The 21,406-nt window shown below is 44.1% G+C and overlaps 1 protein-coding gene across 2 annotated transcripts in view; it reads left to right on the forward strand.

Annotated features, from left to right (window-relative positions):
- RAB6A (RAB6A, member RAS oncogene family) overlaps window positions 1–21,406 on the forward strand; it is a 54,516-nt gene that overhangs the window by 30,348 nt on the left and 2,762 nt on the right. Inside the window, exons 3-7 of one of the 2 annotated variants that reach the window (XM_081952903.1) lie at window positions 6,736–6,789; window positions 9,325–9,430; window positions 15,368–15,479; window positions 17,467–17,560; window positions 20,165–20,231. In XM_081952903.1, coding sequence (XP_081809029.1) covers window positions 6,736–6,789; window positions 9,325–9,430; window positions 15,368–15,479; window positions 17,467–17,560; window positions 20,165–20,231 — 433 coding nt within the window. Of the gene's footprint in view, window positions 1–6,735; window positions 6,790–9,324; window positions 9,431–9,505; window positions 9,612–15,367; window positions 15,480–17,466; window positions 17,561–20,164; window positions 20,232–21,406 lie in introns of both variants that reach the window. The other variant, XM_081952902.1, reaches the window with a different exon arrangement.

The raw sequence follows: 21,406 nt of genomic DNA on the forward strand, positions 1-21,406 counted from the left end.
TTGTTGTTTTATGACTTGCAAACTTTAACTTAAAGGTTTCAGAACTTTGCTGAAATATTCCAGGTTAATAGAGATTTCCCTCTGTTTTTAATCTCATGCAGCAGAAAAGTGATGGAGAAAGGTGTTTCTCAAGATAGTTCAATAGTAGAATAGAATAGAAATAATAGAAGGTCAGGACTCTGTTACTAACACATAGGAATCAGAAATGTTTCTGGTTTTGTTATCAGTATGTCTGTTTTCAATGAAAGACTGTACTAGTTGTATATGCTGTAGAAAATATTGGAAATTTTCTTGTCTTTCCATGTTTCATATCCTATACAGCTATTTCTTATGTGCTTCTGTACGTCTGGCTACTATTAGCTCTACATTAATAAGTAAGGAGAAGGGTTTATGTAAACTAAAAGGCACCGATCTTTTTTTTTTTTTTTTTTGCATATATAGTGAATGTAACCCGCTTGCCAGATGACAGTCTCACACTCACATTCAGCTCAAATTACAGGAGGTAATTGCCCCCTGTTCAAGCAGAAGAGCCTACACCAGTGATGGCTAACCTCACGTGCTCACACCCATAATGCTATGCGCATGACACCAGCTTGCATGCGCGCACCGCCACCCCCATACGCACATATGTGCGCGACCAGCTCTCCCTCCTTGCTTTTTGCATGCTTTTTTCGTCCTCCCCAGGCTCCCGAGGCTTTCTAGGAATCTGGGGAGGGTGAAAACAGCATCTCCTGGCCTCCCGGAGGCCCTCTGGAGGCTTCAGGAGCTTCTCCGGAGCACAAAAAACTGACCCTATGGACAAACTGGAAGTTTGGAAACGGGCTTCTGGTTTGCTCATAGGGCCGTTTTTACCCTCTGGACGGCAAAAAAAGAGCCTCAAAAGAAAGCCGAAGTCGGCTGGCCAGCACACACATGCGCAACGGAGCTGACAGTGCAATGCCTCGCATGCCCTGACAAATGGCTCCTCGTGCAACCTGTGGCACGCATGCCATAGGTTCGCCATCCCGGGCCTACACCATTCCAGACGAGTGGCTGTCCAGTCTCTTCTTAAAAGCCTCCAGTGATGGAGCACCCACAACTTCTGGAGGCAACTTCTGTTCCACTGATTAATTCTTCTCACGGTCAGGAAATTTCTTCTTAATTCTAGTTTTCCTAGGTCCTGTCCTTGATTAGTTTCCATGTTTTGCTTCTTATCCTTCTCAACTCTCTTCTCTGCCAAATATAGAAAGCATGAGGTCTTTTAAAAAGAAAGGGTAGAAGTCTCTGGCGAGAGGTTGGATAGAGAGTGGATCGTCCACCATTCTCAGTACAGTGGGACCTCAGGTCCCGAATGGCTCAGACGCCGAACAATTCAGGTGCTGACCGAAAAATCTGCTAAATGTTTCACTCACGTCACGAACACATCCTCGGGCGCCGAATAAACACAGCTGCGGCAATTTCCCCTGCCACACCATTTTTGTATGTGTGTGCATGCACAGTTTGTCTTGTTTCTGGTCAGGACCAAATCGGGTGCAGATCAAAGTCCTGGAACGGATTACGATTGGCACCCGAGGTCCCACTGTACCTTTGTGATGTAATGTGGACTTGGAGAATAAGGGAGGGGGCACGACTTTTTACAACCCAGAGCTTTCCCAGAGAGAGGCCCAGATTAAGAGTCTGTACAACCCTGAGCTGGATGGGACAGGAGGGAAGACGTTCAGGGTAGCCAGACCCTAGAAACTCTCCAGATAGATCGAGTAGGTTCGAAGGCTATAGCTTTAATGTGGCAAGATCCTGTCTGTTAGGTATAAACAAGTAAAGGATTGGATTCGATTGGATTTCACTCTGGGCTTGACAAGCATTGATGTGAGGTTTGAAATCTCAAAGCAGCGGGAAAAGTCCAAGAAGTAGAAGCAGAAAATGATTTACTTCAAATATGTATAGCCAGAAATTTGTGCTAGATATATTTTTCATTTGGTTTCTCAGTGTTCCATGAAGTCTCATGTTCTCTGTATAAGTTAATGGAACTGAGTTTTTAATTTTGGCCTCCATCCATATTTTGGAATAAAAGCAAGGAGGTACCACTTTTTCTTTAGAATCTTATTATCTGTAATTTTGAAAACTCTCTTGTGGTTTATAATATTTTGTAGAGAAGAACAGAACCATCCTACCATTCTGAAGCACTGTTATTTTATCTTGGTTTTTTTTCTTTTTCTTTTTAATTAGAACTAATTTGTTAGCTGCTGAAGGGGTGATTTTAAAAGCTCTATAATTATCTCCTTCCACACTGAATGCCTGCATTCTTTGTATTTCAGTTAAACATATTATTAATGCATTATCTTAACACTGTTTGGTTTAATTTTATCACATGTTATCTAAGAATTGGCAATATAAACATTATTTCAACTGGAAGACTGACTAAGCAAATTCTGACTAAGACTAATCAGACCAAGCAAATTCCTTTAAAACAAAATACTCATTCATTTGTTGTATTTTCCGTGTTCTGAAAGCTGAGAAAGATTGCCTAAAAAGAAGCATAGGTCAAAGAACTAATTCTTTTCATTTATTTCAATTGAAAGTCCCAACCCTGATCAGTTAACCCCAGCTTTGAAACCTATGCATGAGTACTTGGCTTTCTTCTTTGAGGATACTCATACTTTAGTTTTGGCATTCTTCAGGAGAAGAGTTTTTCAGAACTATAAATGCTTTTTTCCAAGATACTTATTCCAGTTGATGCACTAAGGCAGGGGTGTCAAACTCAAGGCCCGGGGGCCAGAAGCGGCATGCAGGTTGCTTAGCTCTGAGAAGGATCGTCCTGCGGTGCCTCTGCCGATGCTCCCAAGCTCCATTTTCGCTGGCAGAGGGTTGCAGGAGGCTGTCGCAGCTGAAAATGGAGCTCGGGAGCCCGTTTTCGCTGGCAGAGAGCTTGGGCCACCACAGGCGCCTTCTGACACGAGTGACAGCGAGTGGCCATACCCCCCCAGTCACGCCCCCACCCCATGTTCAAACACAACCCTGATGTGGCCCTCAAATGAAATCGAGTGACATCCCTGCACTAAGGTGATCTTGGTGATTTCTAAAACATGTGGAACTCAAGCTATTTAGACATTTAGAAGTAGGAAAGTGCAAAATTCATTGATACGGACACAGAACATTCTGGAGGACACCAGAATGCTTTATTTTCCTCAAGACCTTGGTAAACGTCTTGGACTGTGCCGTTATAAAGCTGGGTCAGTAGCCTTTGGAGAAGCATTTTGGGGGTTGCTGCCTCTAAAGGAAACCTATTCTCTGTTATTCTATTCAACAATAGAGCCATGTTTGGGATCATTCGCAGCCTCCTGTGATCCTGTGACCCCATTTTATCTTGATTTTACCGAACATTCTGGAAAGAGTGCAGAGAAGAGCAACAAAGATCATCAGGGGACTAGAGGCTCAATCTTACAAAGAACAGTTGCAGGAATTGGGTATGGCTAGTCTAGTGAAAAGAAAGATTAGGAATGACAGGACAGCTGTCTTCCAGTATTTGAGGGGCTGCCCCAAAGAAGAGGAGGGGGTCCACCTATTCCCCAAAGCCCCCGAAGGCAGGACAAGAAGCAATGGATGGAAACTGATCAAGGAGAGAAGCAACTTGGAATTAAGGAGAAACTTCCCGGCAGTGAGGACAATTAAATCAGTGGAACTGCTTGCCACCAGAAGTTGTGGGTGATCCAATACTGGAGGTTTGTAAGAAAAGATTGGACAAGCATTGTATGTAATGCAGGAAACAGGGTTTCCTGCTTGAGCAAGGGGTTGGACTAGAAGATCTCTAAGGTCTCTTCCAACTCTGTGATTCTGTAGTTGTTTTAAGCACCCCGTTCCTCCTCCTCTTTTTAAAAAATAATTTTAAACAGTTTTTTTTCCAGAAAAAGAGAAAAAAACTTTTTTTTTTTTTTTTGCAATTTCCTTCTGTACAACGTTTCCACCTTGGTATATACATCCATTGAAAATGCACTTCTTTCCCCTTATTTCGGTTTCTCTTTGTCCATACATATGATACTCTTCTATATATTCCTTATATATTCCTGCCCCACACATCCCTACGACCAATTCGCTCACACAGAGAGGGACTTCTCCGGGTGCCGTCCGCCAAACAGTGCCGGGGGGCGACACCCAGGAGCAGAGCCTTCTCTGTGATGGGCCCAGCCCTGTGGAATGACCTCCCCCGTGACATCAGGATTACTTCCGATCTCCGCTCCTTCCGTGTACAGCTGAAGACCCACCTCTTTCAATTATCTGGCCTGGCTCAATCGTAATTTCTCTTATTCCTCCTAACTGTTTTTTAAATGTCTTTTAAACGTTAAATTTTTAATTGCATATTGGGTTCTTACAATTGGGGTATTTTAATGTTGATTTTTAACTGTCTATATGATGTAATTTGTTACCTCCTCCGTGTCCGTGTATGTGTATGTGTGTTTTGTATGTATGTCTATGTGCTTTTTATACATCCTCTATGTTTTATATGCTCCATTGTACGCCGCCCCGAGTCCTTCTTGGAAAGGGAGCGGCTAATAAATTCAAACTTATTATTATTATTATTATTATTGATCCTTCATTATGTACCATTTCCATTTATAGGTGTTTGTTCACCTCTACCTATCCATTGTTAATTTCTAACTCCTGTGTCTTCTTCATTTAGCCTTTCCTAAAGCTTTACACCTGTCCTATAGCCATTTGTACCACTTGTTCCATACCATTTAATATTCTCTTTCCTCTTTTCTTTTCTTTCTTTTGTGAGTTTGTCCATCTCTGCGCGCTCTACACTTTCATTACAGCATTCCCCTCTGATGATGATGATGATTCCGCTCCTTCCTCTCTTGCTTTCACCATTGGTTACACAAGCCCACTGCAGCTATGTCTCTCTCTGCCCCTTCCCTTGTTGGAAATAGATGGGAAGAGAGAGGGGGAGGCAAGGTTTGAAACAGCCCCGTGGCCTTTTCCAAACTAAAAACCCTGCTTCCTGGGCTGCCAGGCATGAGGAAGCCCGAGGGCAGCCGTGTGGAAGAAGAAAAGCGCCTGCTGAATAGCTCTTCCCAAGGCTTCTTTCAAGTCCTCCATCAATCTGTTCGCGCCTTAGCATTATCTCATACCTGCACAGCACATGGCTTTGTGTGCTCTGCAAACATCAAGCCAGACAGCGGGTCCTTTCTGCCGAGGAGGGAGGGAGGGAGGAGACCCCCCCTCTGGCGCCCCACGGTGGATTTCCAGCAGTGAGCCCAGATAAAACTGCACAATAGAAGGAACGTCCGCTGCTTCCTAATATCAGGCTTCTGGATTCACTCAGCAAGCGCAAGGGATGAAGCTACTCAAAGGAGCGGAGGGAGAGTAGTAACAAGGGGAGAAAAACATTTAGGAACAGAGTCCATAGAATCTGTTCCTCCGTTGGTGGCAGAAGTTCCTTGTGGACAGAAAAGCCTTCCGAAAGATTAAAAAGAGCTGTTAAAAACATGTTTTAACAGCAGTAAGGATTATCTTCGCACAACATTGGCAAAATGAAGTAACTCCACAGGACGAGGAGATAATTAAGAATATATTAGATTGTGCAGAAATGGATAGACTGACATTGAAAATCAAACAAAGAAGTCACGGAAGATTATCAAACCTGGAACTTCTTTTACCAGTGGTTGGAAAAAAAAGGGGTGGAGAGTAAGAAGAGAATATGTATTGTTAAGCAAGTTAAATACCCAGACAATACAAGGTTTATTAAGCACTAAGAAATATAATAAATACAAAATGTATAAAATGTATTTAAACAGAAAAAGAAAAATTAAAGAGAATTTTCAGCAAGAGAAATGTTCCCTCTGGCATCAAAGCCCCCTTTTTAAAAAATTTATTCTTCCCTTCCCTCTATATAGTGGTAGTCCTTGACTTAACGACTACAATTGAGCCCAAAATTTCTGTTGTTAAGCGAGACAGTTGTTAAAGTGAGTCTTGCCCCATTTTACACCTTTCTTTACACAGTTGCTAAGTGAACCACTGCAATTGTTAAGTTGGTAAAATGGTTAAGTGAATCTGGCTTCCCCATTGACAGAAGGTCGCAAAAGGTGATCACATCACTCTGGGACACTGCAGCCATCAGAAGTACGAGTCAGTTGCCATGCGCCTGAATTTTGATTATGTGACCATGGAAATGTTGCAGGAGTCATAAGTGTGAAAACTGGTCAGCACCATTGTAACTTCGAGCAGTCGCTAAGTGAGCTGTTGTAATTTGAGGACTACCTGTAATGGAAGTAGAAGTTTGATCTTTGCCTCAGATTAGATTCTAGATTAATGGCCAGTTTTTCATCTAAAATTAAAAAAAAAAAACAAATTTGCTTGATTAAATGGATCCAGCACGGTAGCTAATATTTCAAATTTTCATTATTCTTGACCAGTATTCTGACCACCAGAGTGGTGCGGTAGCCTAGAGGTTGAGCTCTCGCCTCACAGTCAGGAGGCTGTGAGTTCAATCCTAGGTAGGGGCAGATATTTCTCTCTCTGGGCATGTCGAGATTATATCTGCTGAATATAACTCCGCATTGGCAACAGGGAGGGCATCTAGCCAGTAAATCCTCTGCTACCTCCATTCAGTTGCCCAGACTCCACCCCACAAAGGATTATGGGGTCATGAAAAGATGATAATTATTCTTGACCATTAATTGAATGGATAGCACATAATTTAGCAAAAGGTGTGGGTGTGTGCATGCATATATGTACTCACTGTTGAATTGCATTTTGCAGGCAACAATCGGCATTGACTTCTTATCAAAAACTATGTACCTGGAAGATCGCACAGTGAGTAAGAGTTTTGTAGTAACTAACAAGACTGTTTTAACATTGATGATGCATTGTATTGTCTAAATCAGGGTTTCCCAGCTTTGCCAACTTTTAAGATGCGTGGACTTCAACTCCCAGAATTCCCCAGCCAGCAATGGGTATTCTGGGAGTTGAAGTCCACATGTCTTAAAAGTTGCTGAGGTCGGGAAATCTTGGTCCAAATGCACTTTGCAAGGAGATGAGCAGCTTCTGGCTTCCGGTGGGCCGACCGAGGATGCCATGCCTTCAATGCCAATTGTGGGGGGCAGTTTTTCAAGCGAGCTCTGCCCCTTCCCTGAGCACCTCAGAGGCATCTGTTTGGCCAGAATGCTGGATGAAGGCGGCCTTGGCCAACGCAGCAGAGCTTTGCTTACCTTCTTACCGTAGCAGAGAACTGCTGTGTCTCGGACAGCGAGAACTCTGCATCTTGAATGCCTGGGTTGGGCTGAGAATAGCTTGCCTGGTGCTCTTATCACCCCAAATATGTCAAACGGCACATGAAGGTAGAAACTGAAATCTCACAAGTATAAGTTGGATGGAATGTTTTGCTCCTGCATCGTCTCTATATGGGAAAGAGGTTAATTTGAAGTTATTAATTTAAATAATAACAGTGCACTTTTTGAGGCCATCCTTACACAGTGATACCTTGCTACTCATTGTTAATTGGTTCCGGGAGGAACGGTGAGTAGCAAAAGCACTTAAGACTTATATACCGCTTCACAGGGCTTTCCAGCCCCCTCTAAGGGGTTTACAGAGTCAGCCTCTTGCCCCCAACAATCTGGGTCCTCATTTGACCCACATCGGAAGGACGGAAGGCTCAGTTAACTTTGAACTGGTTAAGATCGAACTGTTGGCAGTGAGCAGAGTTAGCCTGCAATACTGCATTCTAACCATTGCGCCACCACAGCTCAGTACCGAAAAGTATGAGCCCTAAACAGATTTTTCCTGCGAGGAATAATGTAGCGAGTCACCAGGCAGCCGACACCCACAGGTTCTAGCTTGTGCGCTGAATACCAAACAAACGATGAGTACCGGGACAAAATTTTCACCTCAAGTACCGCGTGCAGTGAGTTTCAAAGAGTAGCAAGGTACCACTGTAGAAGCAAATACAATAAAACTGATGATCCTGCATACCGTGACAATCAAACGTTCTGCTTCGTGAGAAATCACCTCAAATTTCCCTGTGACAAAAAGACCCTTGTCAAATTGTTTACTATTATTATTATTTTTAAAAGCCAAGTCTTTCTTTCCTATATTTTAAAACAGATAGGATAGTTTCATGCTTTTAACCTTAGGGTGATACTGAGATCCTGGAAGCTACGGTCAGGCCACGCAAATAAACCAGACAGGAAATATGAGTAGTTCTATATTCTATTCTATTCTGCTCTACTCTACTCATTTAATTTCTACTCTACTCTATTCTATTCTGTATTTCTATTCTATTCTACTCTATTCATGTAATTTCTATTCTATTCTGTTCTGTTCTGCATTCTATTCTATTCTGCTCTACTCTATTCATTTAATTCTATTCTATTCTATATTCTATTCTATTCTGCATTCTATACTACTACTATACTCTATTCACTTAATTTCTATTCTATTCTGCATTCTATTCTACTCTATTCACTTAATTTCTATTCTATTCTGCATTCTATTCTACTCTACTCTACTCTACTCCTACTCCTACTCCTACTCCATTCATTTAATTTCTATTCTAGTCTATATCCTGCATTTTATTCTACTCTACTCTACTACTCCTCCATTCATTTAATTTCTACTCTATTCAATTCCTAAATCACACTGTAGGAAAACATTTCCCTTACCATCAAGGCTGTTTCATGTTCATTTCGTTTTAAAGCAGGATGCACGATAAGGCTGTATAGTATATGGCTGCTGATTGGCTTCGTTCATAACACCCACTGATTTCCAACCGCTGCTTTTACTTATCCCAGCCTTCTTGCAAAACCCCAAGAGCAGGGATGTGCAACTTTAGCGAGTGTTAAGGCTTGTGGACTTCAACTCCCAGAATGGCCAGGTGGTTTTCAAGAAGAACCCAGACAGGTATAGGATCTCCTGCTTGAGCAGGGGGTTGGACTAGAAGTCCTCCAAGGTACCTCTTCTTACTCTGCTGGAGAATTCTGGGACTTGAAGTCCACAGGTGTTAAAAGGTGCCAAGGTTGCACACCCCCGCTCCAGTTTCTCTCCCTCTGCAGGGAAATTCTCCTTTGCTGCCCCAAGAGATGCCTGACTCTGCCGAAAGTTATCTGGGTTCCCCCCCCCCGTCCTCCCCCCCCCAAAAAAGATTCCTGGACTCACCCAGAGCCCCCTGCTTCTGCTGGCAACCTCAACATTAACACCTTCCGTGCATGAATTTTTATTTTATTTTTATAAAAAAAGCAACTTTGCTTTTTAAATTTAATTTATTTTTTTTAAAAAAAAAAAGCAGTGGAACGTTTTCGTGGCGGTTTGGCTTTTTTTTTTTTTTTTCCTCCTTAATTTTCTCCCCTCCCACAGATCAGGTTGCAGCTCTGGGATACTGCGGGCCAGGAACGTTTCCGTAGCCTCATTCCCAGTTACATCCGCGACTCTGCCGCCGCTGTAGTAGTATACGATATGACAAGTAGGTATCCTTCGCTCTGGTATCCTTTGACTTGTGTTTTTTTTTTCCTTGCTTGTTTTGACTGATTTCCGTTAGGTACGGTTGCAATTGTGGGACACGGCAGGCCAGGAGCGGTTCAGGAGCTTGATTCCTAGCTACATTCGTGACTCCACTGTTGCAGTTGTTGTGTATGATATCACAAGTGAGTGGGGCGGGGGGCATTTCCAATATTCTTGGCGCATGCTTTCCCTCCCTCCCACTCCCTCCCTCCCTTATTTGCTTTCCTTCCTTCCTCTTTTGCCTTCCTTCTTTTTTTCCTTCCTCCCTCTGTCCACACCTACCTCCTTCCTTCCTTTCTTTCCTTCCTTCCTAACTTCCTCCATCTCTCTCTCCTTCCTTCCCTCCCTCCCGTCCTCCTGTTTGCTTTTCCTGTCTTTCCCGTTTGCTTCCTCTCTTCTCTCCTTTTTCTTTTTCCTTTACCTTCTCTTCTTTTCCTTCTCTTCCTTTTCCCTTTCCTTTTCTGTTTTCCTTCCTTCCTTCCTTCCTTTCTCCCCTCTCCCTCCCTCAAGCAAAGCTGTGCATGCTATACCACAGTTGTGCTTGTCCCCTCACTGTGGCATGAAAAAGGACTTTCTCGCCTGGAGCTTCACGGAGGAGCCTTTCTACATGGACCAGAACCTGTTTCACAGCATTCTCTCAATGGGGCTCAACCCTAAAGTTGCCCATTGCCTGCACCCATAATTTACAAAGCCATAAGATTGACTCCGAATATGTGCAGGAAGCATTTTCCTCTCTGTTGATTAGACCAAATTAATTGGCAGGGTGAGGATTCGAAAGCGGACTCCAGCTTGAAAGTCAGGCTTTTTCAAAGATGACTCCTGCCTTCTCCGATTCTTTAAATTTAAACATTCTATCCTCTCCTGAGCAAACTGTGGAGCTTTTGCCCAAAGATTGCTTCCTCTAGAGCAGGGGTCCACAAACTTGGGAACTTGAAGACTTAGCATGGCTCACCGGGGAATTCTGGAAGTTGACGTCCACAAGTCTTAAAGTTGCCAAGTTTGAAGGCCTCTGCTCTCCAGGCAAACCCTTTTGTTGATTCTGCTTCTCCCTGCTCTCTCTTGTGCATTCCTTCCCTCCCTGTCTATGTGCTCAGAATCCCTGAAAGCAAGCCAGTCTCAACACAGTCTCAATTCATCTGCTGTCCTGTGGGCATTGTTGTCCTGTGTTGCCTTTTAAGTGTCTAGAGTTTCTCTATTGTTTTTTTTTGCATTGTTCCTAAAAGCTCCAGGGATTGAAAACACCCTGTCCTCATGTACACAAAAACCTCCTTTTTCTCCCCTTCCTTCTAATTAATTTCACTGCTTAATTTCCTATAAAGGTATGTACTTTTCAAGGAACTGCATTTAGTTATTTCCCTCTCCGTCTGTAAAGCACAAACGCACAAAAGACTACCCTTTTTTCCCGAAAATAAGACCCAACCGGAAAATAGACCCTAGCATGGTTTATACTATGCAATAGCAGAGTTGGAAGGGACCTTGGAGGACTTCTAGTCCAACCCCCTGCCTAGGCAGGAAACCCTATACCGTTTCAGACAAATGGCTATCCAACATCTTCTTAAAGACTTCCAGTGTTGGGCATTCACAACTTCTGGAGGCAACTTCTGTTCCACTGATTCATTGTTCTCACTGTCAGGAAATTTCTCCTCAGTTCTAAGTTGCTTCTCTCCTTGATTAGTTTCCATTTGTCAGGAGGCTCATAATATAAGCCGTACCCCAAAAATAAGCCCCACGCAGATGGATGCATTTAGTACTGCATTTCCCTGAAAATAACCAAACATAAGCCCTAATGCGTGTTTTGGAGCAAAAAATAATATAAGACCTGATCTTATTTTCGGCGAAACATGGTCGTCAGCATCTTTGAAACCTTATTTTTAACCACAAGCACATTAAGCAACTCCTGTTTTCTCTTCAGTTTCAAATCTGCCTTTGAAATAGACAACTGAATGAAGAGGAATTGGTATTGAAACCCGATAGAGAAAAATTTAGATCTTTTTATAAAAGACTTAGCCTGAATGGAACGTTTTTGGGTTTTAATGCTCCAGTGTACCCAAGCATGAATGTGTGTGTGTGTGTGTGTGTGTGTGTGTGTGTTGTATTTGTGCTGATAAATAAGTAAAGGGAGACTAGTATAGATCTATTTCAAGCTATTTAGCTCTCATCAGCTAGCCATACCCTTACTGGGATTTGAACCTGGGCTGTCTTAGCCACTAAGCCACAGGCTCTCCTCCTTATCAGCTGAGCCAGGGAAATAGGTATGTATTTGTGTTACAACCCCTGGTATGTGAGCTTCCTCCCATATTTGGGCATACCAGGGGTTGTAACACAAACACACACACACACACACACACACACTGTTATTTGACTGGCAGATGATGAAACCATTTCACTTCTGAGAGTATAATTTGCTGTTTTGAAAAGTTGGTTTCTGTGAAACTGTTTTTCTCCCTGATCTAAAGCTACAATATGGAAGTCTGTAGAGATTCTCCGTCATCCAGGTCATGGTAGTCCCAAAGGGGCTTTTTTCAGGAGGCAACTGGACTTTCTGGTTTTTTTTTTGAAGACGTTTCTCTTCTCATCCAAGAAGCTTCTTCAGCTCCGACTTGATGGTGGGGAACGGAAGGATTGAAGCTCCTTGCAGACAGCTGGTCCTTTGCCTCCTTTTAGAGGGTCCTTGAGGCCACTTGGAGGTTTTATCTGTGTCCTCAGGGTCCCCTGAGTGGTGCAACTGGTTTCTGTAGTCTGCCATTTTTCCCTCTGGAAGTCCGTTCCTACCCCCACCCCTTTCCAACAGTGTTCATCCCAAATCGTGTAACAAAAAAGTCTGAAAGAAAAAAGAAAAGAAAATCCAAGAAAGTGCAGTTGCCTCGTAAATTGCAGAAAAATTGCAGACTACAGGAACCATTTGCACCACTCAGGGGACTCTGAGGACACAGACAAACCTCCAAGGGGCCTCAAGGACCCTCTAAAAGGATGCAAAGGACCAGCTGTCTGCAAGGAATATCAATCCTTCCCTTCCCCTGTCAGAACTGAAGAAGCTTCTTGGAGGAGAAGCAAAACGACTTCAAAAGAAAAAAAACCCAAGAAAGTCCAGTTGCCTCCTGAAAAAACACCTTTGGAACTACAATATGGAAACATTAATGAGACGGGTAGTGGCATTAATAACCTAGTTGTGATGCCAAGAAAAAACATGTTGCCTCTGTGTCACTATCAATGTCTATTGAGACCTGGGGCCCGGTCGCTACTTACTCATCAAATCAAACACCTTTCCTGCCCCGACAAGTTCCTTGCGATACCTTTGGGGAATTTTGCAAAATACTGTGCAGATGATATTTTTAGATGGATGAGCACATTTGGAACATGGAAACCATGGTGTGGATGTTATTGTGCTGATGACGCTACCCTAATAGCCGATAATGCAAAGGATCCACTACAAGCTCGAGTAATAAAAGCCGAACAGCACGGTGGGGGGAAAAAATGGGACTAGCATGAAATTAAAAAGAAATCAAGAGAAAATCGAGCTAATGTTTGTAAGCCACCCAGAGTCACTGAGAGTGAGTGGGCGGCCAGATGAATCTTAAGAAATAAAGATGGACAGACAATCGGTGGAAAGATATTTGTCAGGGTTCCAAGTAATACATCCATAGCAAACAAAACTCTTGAGGCTGGTAGCTTCCTCAAAAAATAGTTTTATTGAGTATATTATATTGGCACAGTTCTGGTGAAAACCAACTCTGAAGATTCCCACGGTTTTCAGCTAGTTAAAAGTTTTTCCCCTTCTCCAAACAATCTGATAACGTCGCTCCTCTTTCCTCTGACCGGGTGTTAGAATGTCCTTGGTTCCCAGGGGAAAGTATTTTATTTTGGCTACAAAACCCCAGCTGTCTCAAATCCCCCCTCCCTGACCCTCCACTCCAGTCTGGCAACACTGAAGCCTCAAAATGGCTTCGGTCACGTCAGCTTCAGGGTTGATAACATTCTAGCCTTAAAATGGAGAATTCTAGCCTTAGAATTGACAAGGAAGATACCAAAAGTGCTGGGCAGCTTCTGCCTTTAGCACCAACGGTCAACACTAAAGGAACAAGCAGTCAAGAAAAATGCCCTGCAAACTAACACATCCATGCAGCCATGGAGAAGATGTTCAGATACCAGGATGTGTCTGGCCTACAAAGATCAGAAGAGCTCAAACTGAGATGTTCTCTCTGACCCTCTGAAGAAGCAGAAGAAGAGGACCGATGCCTTTGGACTTCAGTGTTGGAGAAGACTCCCGAAAAGTCCATTAGCATCCAGGAAAGCCAACCAATGGGTCAAGAGACAAATCAATCCAGATTTCACACGCGAGGCACACATGTCCAGGCTCAAATAACCCTACTTTGGACACAGGCCAAGACCTGACACTCTGGAGGAGGCTGGGAGGCATGGAAGGAAAGAGGAGAAGAGGAGGACTAACGGTAGTCAGAAGGATGGACTCAGTTGCAAGGGTGATGGAAGCTTCATTAGAAGACCCGAAAGAGCAGATATGGGGCAAATCTTCATGTCAGGGTTCCAAATAGCATCGAAAATAAAATCAGAGTCCAAGGCAAAGTATTGCTCGAAGTTCCAATTTATTAAGACAGCCATGTTGGCACATCTGGGGAAACCCGAATCTGAAAGCTTCCCGGTTTCCCCCACCCAGTTGAAAGTTCAAGATCTTTCCTCCCCCACATCCACAAGTCCCATCCCATGGTCCAATCTCCCACTGCCACGCTGGCAGCTTCCACCCATCCAGTTCTGGTCAGGTGCAGAGATGCCAAGAGAAAGGATGACCTTGGCTTTCTAGAAAGAATGTTGTTATGGCTACATAGCATCTAACTCCGTACGATCCCCCCTCCCATTTCCCCACAATAGAAAATGCATAATAGAATAATAGAGCTGTATTACCGTATTCTTCGGACTATAAGACACACTTTTTTGTCTCCCAAAAGGGGGTGAAAATGTCTGTGCGTCTTATAGACCGAATATTGCCGAAGCCCTGCCCAGTCGTCGACCATTTTTTGCTTCTGCACGTCCCATTTTCAGGCCTTCTTTTGGCTCGTTTTGGAGGCTTTTCTTGGCTCATTTTGGAGGTTTTTCTTGACCTGTTTTTGAGACTTTTTTTGGCCCATTTTTCCAAAAGAAAAATGATTCCAAAATCAAAAATGGGCCAAGAAAAGCTTCAAAAATGGGCCAGAAAAAGCCTCAAAAACGTGCCCCCAAAAGGGCTGAAAATGAGGCATGCAGAGGCCAAAAGCCTCCCCCCCCCCCTTATAATCCAAAAAATATGGTAGGAGGTAGAAATGTGGCACACTCCACCGGTTCCTGGATCTCTTGCAGCTGAGTGTGTTCTCTCGGTCACCACAACCTTTGAGCAGCCAAAATCTTGATGAATCTCAAATGACCACTGATGACTTACTGATGCTTTGCAGATACAGGTAGCCCTTGACCTACGACCACAACTGAGCCCCACATTTCTGTTGTTAAGTGAGACATTGGTTAAATGAATTTTGCCCCATTTTACAACCTTTGTTGCCACAGATATTAAGCGAATCCCTGCTTCTGTCTAGTTAGTAACTCGGTTGTTAAGTGAATCTGGCTTCCCCACTGACTTTGCTTGTGGGAAGGTCGCAAAAGGGGATCCCCTGACCCCAGGACACTGCGACGGTCATAAATACAGGTCAGTTGCCAATCATCTGAATTTCGTTCATGTGACCATGGGGGAATTCTGCAATAGTCATAAGTTTGCAAACAGTCCTAAATCCCTTTTCTCAGTGCCATTGTAACTTTGAACGGTCACTAAATGAACCGTTGTAAGTCGAGGACTACCTGCAATGTGTTTTGTTAGCGATATGCCATGGGTTTTATTTTGTGTATTTCTCCTTCCCAGATGTAAACTCATTCCAGCAAACCACAAAATGGATCGACGATGTCAGAACGGAAAGGGGTAGTGATGTCATCATAATGCTTGTAGGAAACAAAACAGATCTAGCAGACAAGAGGTAAGGAGACAGACTCCTGCTTTTCTGGCTAGCTTGAATATATGTTTTATTTGAAAAAGCGTAATTTGTAATCGTACCCAAAATCCAGGTTTTGAAAAAGAATATGGTGGACGATAGGACCAGGGGGCAAGTATATGTGAGAACCAAACTGGGGTCTCTTCGGTTGATAGCTGGAAGTCCCATCACACAGTCTTCTGCTCCTTCAAATCTTCCTTGCTTCCCCTCAAAAGCTACTTTGCTTCTTTGCTGATCGATTTCCCCACCTTTAATTGCTTTTTTTTTTTACAAATAAAACTCAAGGTGGCGAACATATACACACACACCTTCCCCTACAACAACCCTGTGAGGTAGGTTGGGCTGAGAGTCAGGGACTGGGCCAGAGTCACCCAGATGGCTTTCACGGGTAAGGCGGGACTTGAACTCACGCTGCAGACTGACGTAAAGTAGCCTTGAACTGTGAGACGGGGATAGAGAGGGACAGACAGACAGAAGAGGGAGAAAGAGAGATGGAGAATTATGTCAGATATATGGTAGACAGAAAAATGGAGAGAGCGAGAGATGGTTCCGGATAAATATAGACAGACAGAAGAATGAAAAAGATAGAAAGAGAGATGATAGATTAGATGATAGATAGATAGATAGATAGATAGATAGATAGATAGATAGATAGATAGATAGATAGATGATAGACAGATAGATAGATAGATAGATAGATAGATAGATAGATAGATAGATAGATGATAGATAGATGATAGATAGATAGATAGATAGATAGATAGATAGATAGATAGATAGATAGATAGATAGATGATAGATGATATTTAGATATGGATGGATGGATATGGATAGGGAGGGATGAGTGGAAGGATGGATAGATATGTATAGATGATAGATAATGAAGGATATGGATAGATGGATGGATAGATACATGAGAGAGAGATGGATAGAAGAGATGGAAAATTATGGATAGATATAGACAGAACTTCAAACAGTCACTAAGCAACTGGTCAGAAGTTGAGGACTCTGTGTTATCTTTCCTGCTGACTTGTGGTCTGCTCAGATGTTTTTTTAACCTGTGCACCAATTGAGTGTTGGGATGCGTGTATTAAACCTTTGCCGTTAACTGCCTAATTTCTAATTCCTCACAATTTAAATGCCATTTTATACGGCTCTCTTCTCCCGCTCCCCACAAATGAGCCCTTGGACTTTGCTTTGTAAAACGCCGTGTCAATAAAAGCGTAAGAGCCATAAGCACCAACCCTTGTAAGGAATGGGGTTTTCCTCCTTCAAGCATCTAAGATGTAACCTGAGATCTGGGAAGGTGTGTTTCTTGTTGGTACGGAAAAGGAAAGCAACTCTTAGAGCTGTGATGGCGAACCTATGGCACGCGTGCCCAAAGTGACATGCGGAGCCATATCGCCTGGCATGTGCGGCTTCGCCCGTTCCTCTTACGGATTTTGGGCTCGGCTGGCCTTTGTGCGTGCAGCAGTGCTGGAAACCAGAAGAGGTGCTCTTCTCTTTTCCGGCATGAGCATGCACACTGACCAGCTGATTGGTCTGTGCACATGCGCAGCAGTAACTGGAAGACTTGCTGGCCGGCGTGCATGTGCGCACCAGGAGGGGCCTTTACTTACCTTTGCTACCGGTTCACAAATGTGAGCACGTTCACATGCGCAGAGCATCAAAAATAGGACATGATGACATGCAGGCGGGCGGATGGAGCCTCCCACCGCCGTTACCGATTCACCCGAACCAGTGTGAACCAATTGAATAGCACCACTGCTGCACACCGGAAACCTGAAGTTCATTTTCTGGTGCGTGTAGGCCCCCTGGGCAGCTCCTGTTCCTAGTTGCGGGCCAGACGAATATGCGCAGAATTGCAAAGTGTGTGTGTGAAGTGCTCCCTTTTTGGCACTTGGTGCCGAAAAAGTTCGCCATCCTTGTCTCAGCGGTTTCCTTACTATGATTCCCTTCCTTTCTTTTCCAGACAAGTATCTATTGAGGAGGGGGAAAGGAAAGCCAAAGAGCTGAATGTGATGTTCATCGAAACTAGCGCAAAGGCCGGATACAACGTAAAACAAGTGAGTAATAAGCAGCTGAGGATTGTTCTGTCTCACCGCAGGGTGTGTGTGTGGGGGGGTCTCCAAACATGGCCCCTTTAAGACTTGTGGACTTCAACTCCCAGAATGCATGGCTGGCTGAGGAATTCTGGGAGTCGAAGTCCACGTTTGGAGAGACCCCTGCCTTACAGTCAAAGAAGAAAAGAGTCACTCCAGGCTTTCAACAATCACGTCAATCTTTACTACGATGTTGTATGATCAGAATCAAAGGGGCTTGACTTGTTCTCCAAACCACCAAGAGAAGGAGGAGGAGGAGAAGTCATGGGTGGAAATCTGAGAGATCCAGCCTAAAAGTAAGGAGAAATTTCCGGACAGTGAGAAGAATGAATCAGTGGAACAGAAGTTGCCTCCAGGAGCCCAGGGTGGTCCATTCATGTTCAAACTGGACTGGGCAACCATTTGACTGGGGTGGAATAAGGTCTCCTGCCTTGAGCAGGGGGTTGTAGCATCCCCATGGTCCCGTGATCAAAAATTCAGGCCCTTGGCAACTGACTCATATTTATGACGGTCGCAGTATCCCAGAGTCACGTGATCCCCTTTGCCAATCTTCTGACAAGCAAAGCCAACGGCTCAAGCCAGATCCGCTTAAGAACCATTTTATTCGCTTAGCAACTGCAGTGATTCCCTCAACTACGGTGTCCCAAAGGTGCCTTTTTTCCCTCAAGAGGCAACTGGAGCTTTCTGGTTTTTCTTTGACGACATTTCGCTTCTCACCCAAGAAGCTTCTTCAGTTCTTGAGCTGCTCACTTTGGGATGTGAACACCCCTCGAACGGTGGGGGAGCATGAACGGATTTCCAGACAAAATGGCAGACTACGGGAACCATTTGCGCTTCAGTTTGAGACGCAGACAGACAGGACAGGCTCATCCCCCAAAATGTCCTGCAGGAAGCCCAGCTCCAACTCCTCAACGGAAGAAGACCGATTAGCTTCACAGTGGAGGTTTTGAAAGAGAGAGTGGAACACGTTCTCCAAGAGTTACTCAGAGCTGAAGAAGCTCCTTGGATGAGAAGCGAAACATCTTCAAAGAAAAACCCAAAAGTCCAGTTGCCTCTTGGGATAAAAGCACCTTTGGGGTAACCCTGACCTGGATTGACTGAGAAACTCCGACGACACTTCACTAGGGTGGCGAGAAAGGTCGTAAAATGGGGCAAAACTCACTCGACAACTGTCTTGCTTAGGAACCCAACGTTTTGGGCTCAGTTGTGGTGTTAAATCAAGGACTCTCTATAATCGGGGGGCCTTCTGACCCTGTTGCTCTCTGAATTGTTGAATTCAGAGTGAGTCCCTCTAGCACAGAGGCTGGATCTAAATAGCACTTTCTAGCAAGCAGCGTGAAAAGTTCTGCTGAAGAATTGAATCGGTTCTAATTAACGTCGGAATGAAAAAGACAATAATAGGCTTCACACTTTCGTAATAGGGGGAAGCTAGAGAACGGGAGCGATTTGAAATTTATTTGGAGCAACCGTGCAAAATCCAAGCAGCAGATAAAACATGAAATGTTAACACAGGAATGTCCAAACGTGGGAACTTTTAAGACTTGTGGACTTCAACATGGCTGGCTGGGGAATTCTGGGAGTTGAAGTCCACAAGTCTTAAAAGTTCCCACGTTTGGACATTCCTGTGTTAAACGGTTGTTGCATAGACAGGTCTGCTGTGAGACTGGAGAAGGGGGACGCTAGGATCCCACCTGACTGTCAGAGTCAAAATAAAGGCATGGTTTTATTACCAAAATAATGAAAAAGTCTGTTTCTACATAAACAAGAACTTTCCTCTTCTCATCTACTCCTAACGTCTGCTTTTCATAACCGCGTGTTCTATCTTTTTCCACAAGGCAGGTACTCCTCGAATTCCAACCACAATTAGCCTTTCTGTTGCTAAACAAGGCGGGGGTTAAGGGAGTCGCGCCCCATTTGACGATCTCTTTTGCCACAGTTTTAACAAGCAAATCACCGCAGTCGTTAACTGAATCATGTCATTAAGCAAACCCGGGCTTCCCCCATTGTCCTTGCTTGTCAGAAGCCAGCTGGGAAGGTCACCAATGGTGAACATACAACCTTGGGATGCTGCAGCTATTGTGTAAAAATGGGACGGTTGTCTAGCAACTGAGTTTTGATGGCGCGATCGTGAGGATGCTGACACGGTCATAAGTTCAAGGACTGGTTGGAACATCCATTTTTTTCTGTGCTGTTGTAACTTGAAAGTCAGTAAACAAATGGTTGTAAGTCAGGGACTACGTATACCTTCCATGCATAGTTTATTGATTAGCCCCTAGGCCATATCAAAGTGCAGAGTTCTAAAATTATTGCTAAACTCCGATAAAAAACCATTAAAATGAGATTGGGATAAAATACGATTTAAAATGAAGTTGGAATAAAATACAATTTATACCTTCCATTAACACGAATGATTTTTAATTGGACGCTGATAGAAAGGCATCGATGCGCCTTATATAAAAATGTGGAGCCTTAAAGCACAGAATATTGTCCTCGTCCCCTTCTATCGATCCCTCTTTCTTCCCCACCCTCCCGTGCCCTCTAACTTTCTTTCTTAATTTTCTCTCTCAGCTTTTCCGACGTGTGGCGGCTGCTTTGCCTGGCATGGAGAGCACGCAGGAGAAAAGCAGAGAAGACAGTATCCTTTGATCCCTGCTCGGTCACTGAAACAACCCAGTCATCGGTGTTGAGGTTTAGGTGGGGTGGGTGGGGGTGGGAGCACCACTGCAGCCAGGGAAGGGGGACAATGACAAAGCAGATTTGTTCTGACCCAGCTCCCCAATCATGACAAACCCTCTGAGGTGAACTCAAAAGATTCCTTTATTAGGAATGCCGGCAAAACGTTTATCTTGCAGGCTAACAGGTCTGGCTGTCCAGAAGATGAATAGTTGTCTGCCACACCTATTCATCTCCGCCCCCTGCCTTGTATCCCCAGAGCTTCGCTAGCAGTAGTGGCTCTTCCGTCCCAAGGACCAGCCCATACATTTCCATTGTTCTCCTCTCCTCTGTTTGAGTTGCTAGTTCCTTGATTGGGAGGCTGTTGGTTGTTGGTCTAGTATTAATCTTCCGGTTAATCTCGACTTATTTGGGTGTTGATTGCTTGCATTGTTGTCAGGTAATGAAATGTCTGCAGGAAAACAATTGAGGCACCAAGGACCTCTCAGTTCTTCTCCTCCTTCTCCCTCCCTTTACTCTTCTCCTCTTCCTCCTCTCTGCAAACTGATGATGTTCCCTAGACTGGTAATGAAACATTTGCAGGAAAGCAATTGAGAGCACCAAGGACCTCTCAGTTCTTCTCCTTCTCCCTCCCTTTACTCTTCTCCTCCTCCTCTTCCTCCTTTTTGCAAACTGATGATGTTCTCTAGATGGGTAATGAAATGTCTCCAGGAAAGCAACCAAGCTCAGAAAACACCAAGAACCCCATAGCCCCCTCCTCTTCCTCTCTACACACTCCACTCCCTTCTAGCACTGATGATGTACCCTAGTTGGGCCATAAAATGTCCGGGGAAAAAACAACGAGGCTCAGAGGGCCCCTAGCACCCCACAATCCTCCTCTCTTCTAGCATTGATAATGTTACCTAGTTGGGTCATGAAACATCTTCAATGAAATCCACCAAGCTCAGAGAGCACCAAGGACCCCCCAGGGTTCTCCTCCTCCTCCTCTCTGCAAACCCCACTCCCAACACTGATGATGTTCCTTAGATGGGTAATGAAACATCTGCAAGGAAAGCAAGGCAGCTCTGAGATCCCCAAGGATGCCCCCCTGCTCAACCCTCTGTCAGGTTTCCAAATAGCATCCAAAAGTAAATCAGA

This window comes from Natrix helvetica (assembly GCF_964273705.1).
Source record: "Natrix helvetica genome assembly, chromosome: 4".
Classification (NCBI taxonomy): domain Eukaryota; kingdom Metazoa; phylum Chordata; class Lepidosauria; order Squamata; family Natricidae; genus Natrix; species Natrix helvetica.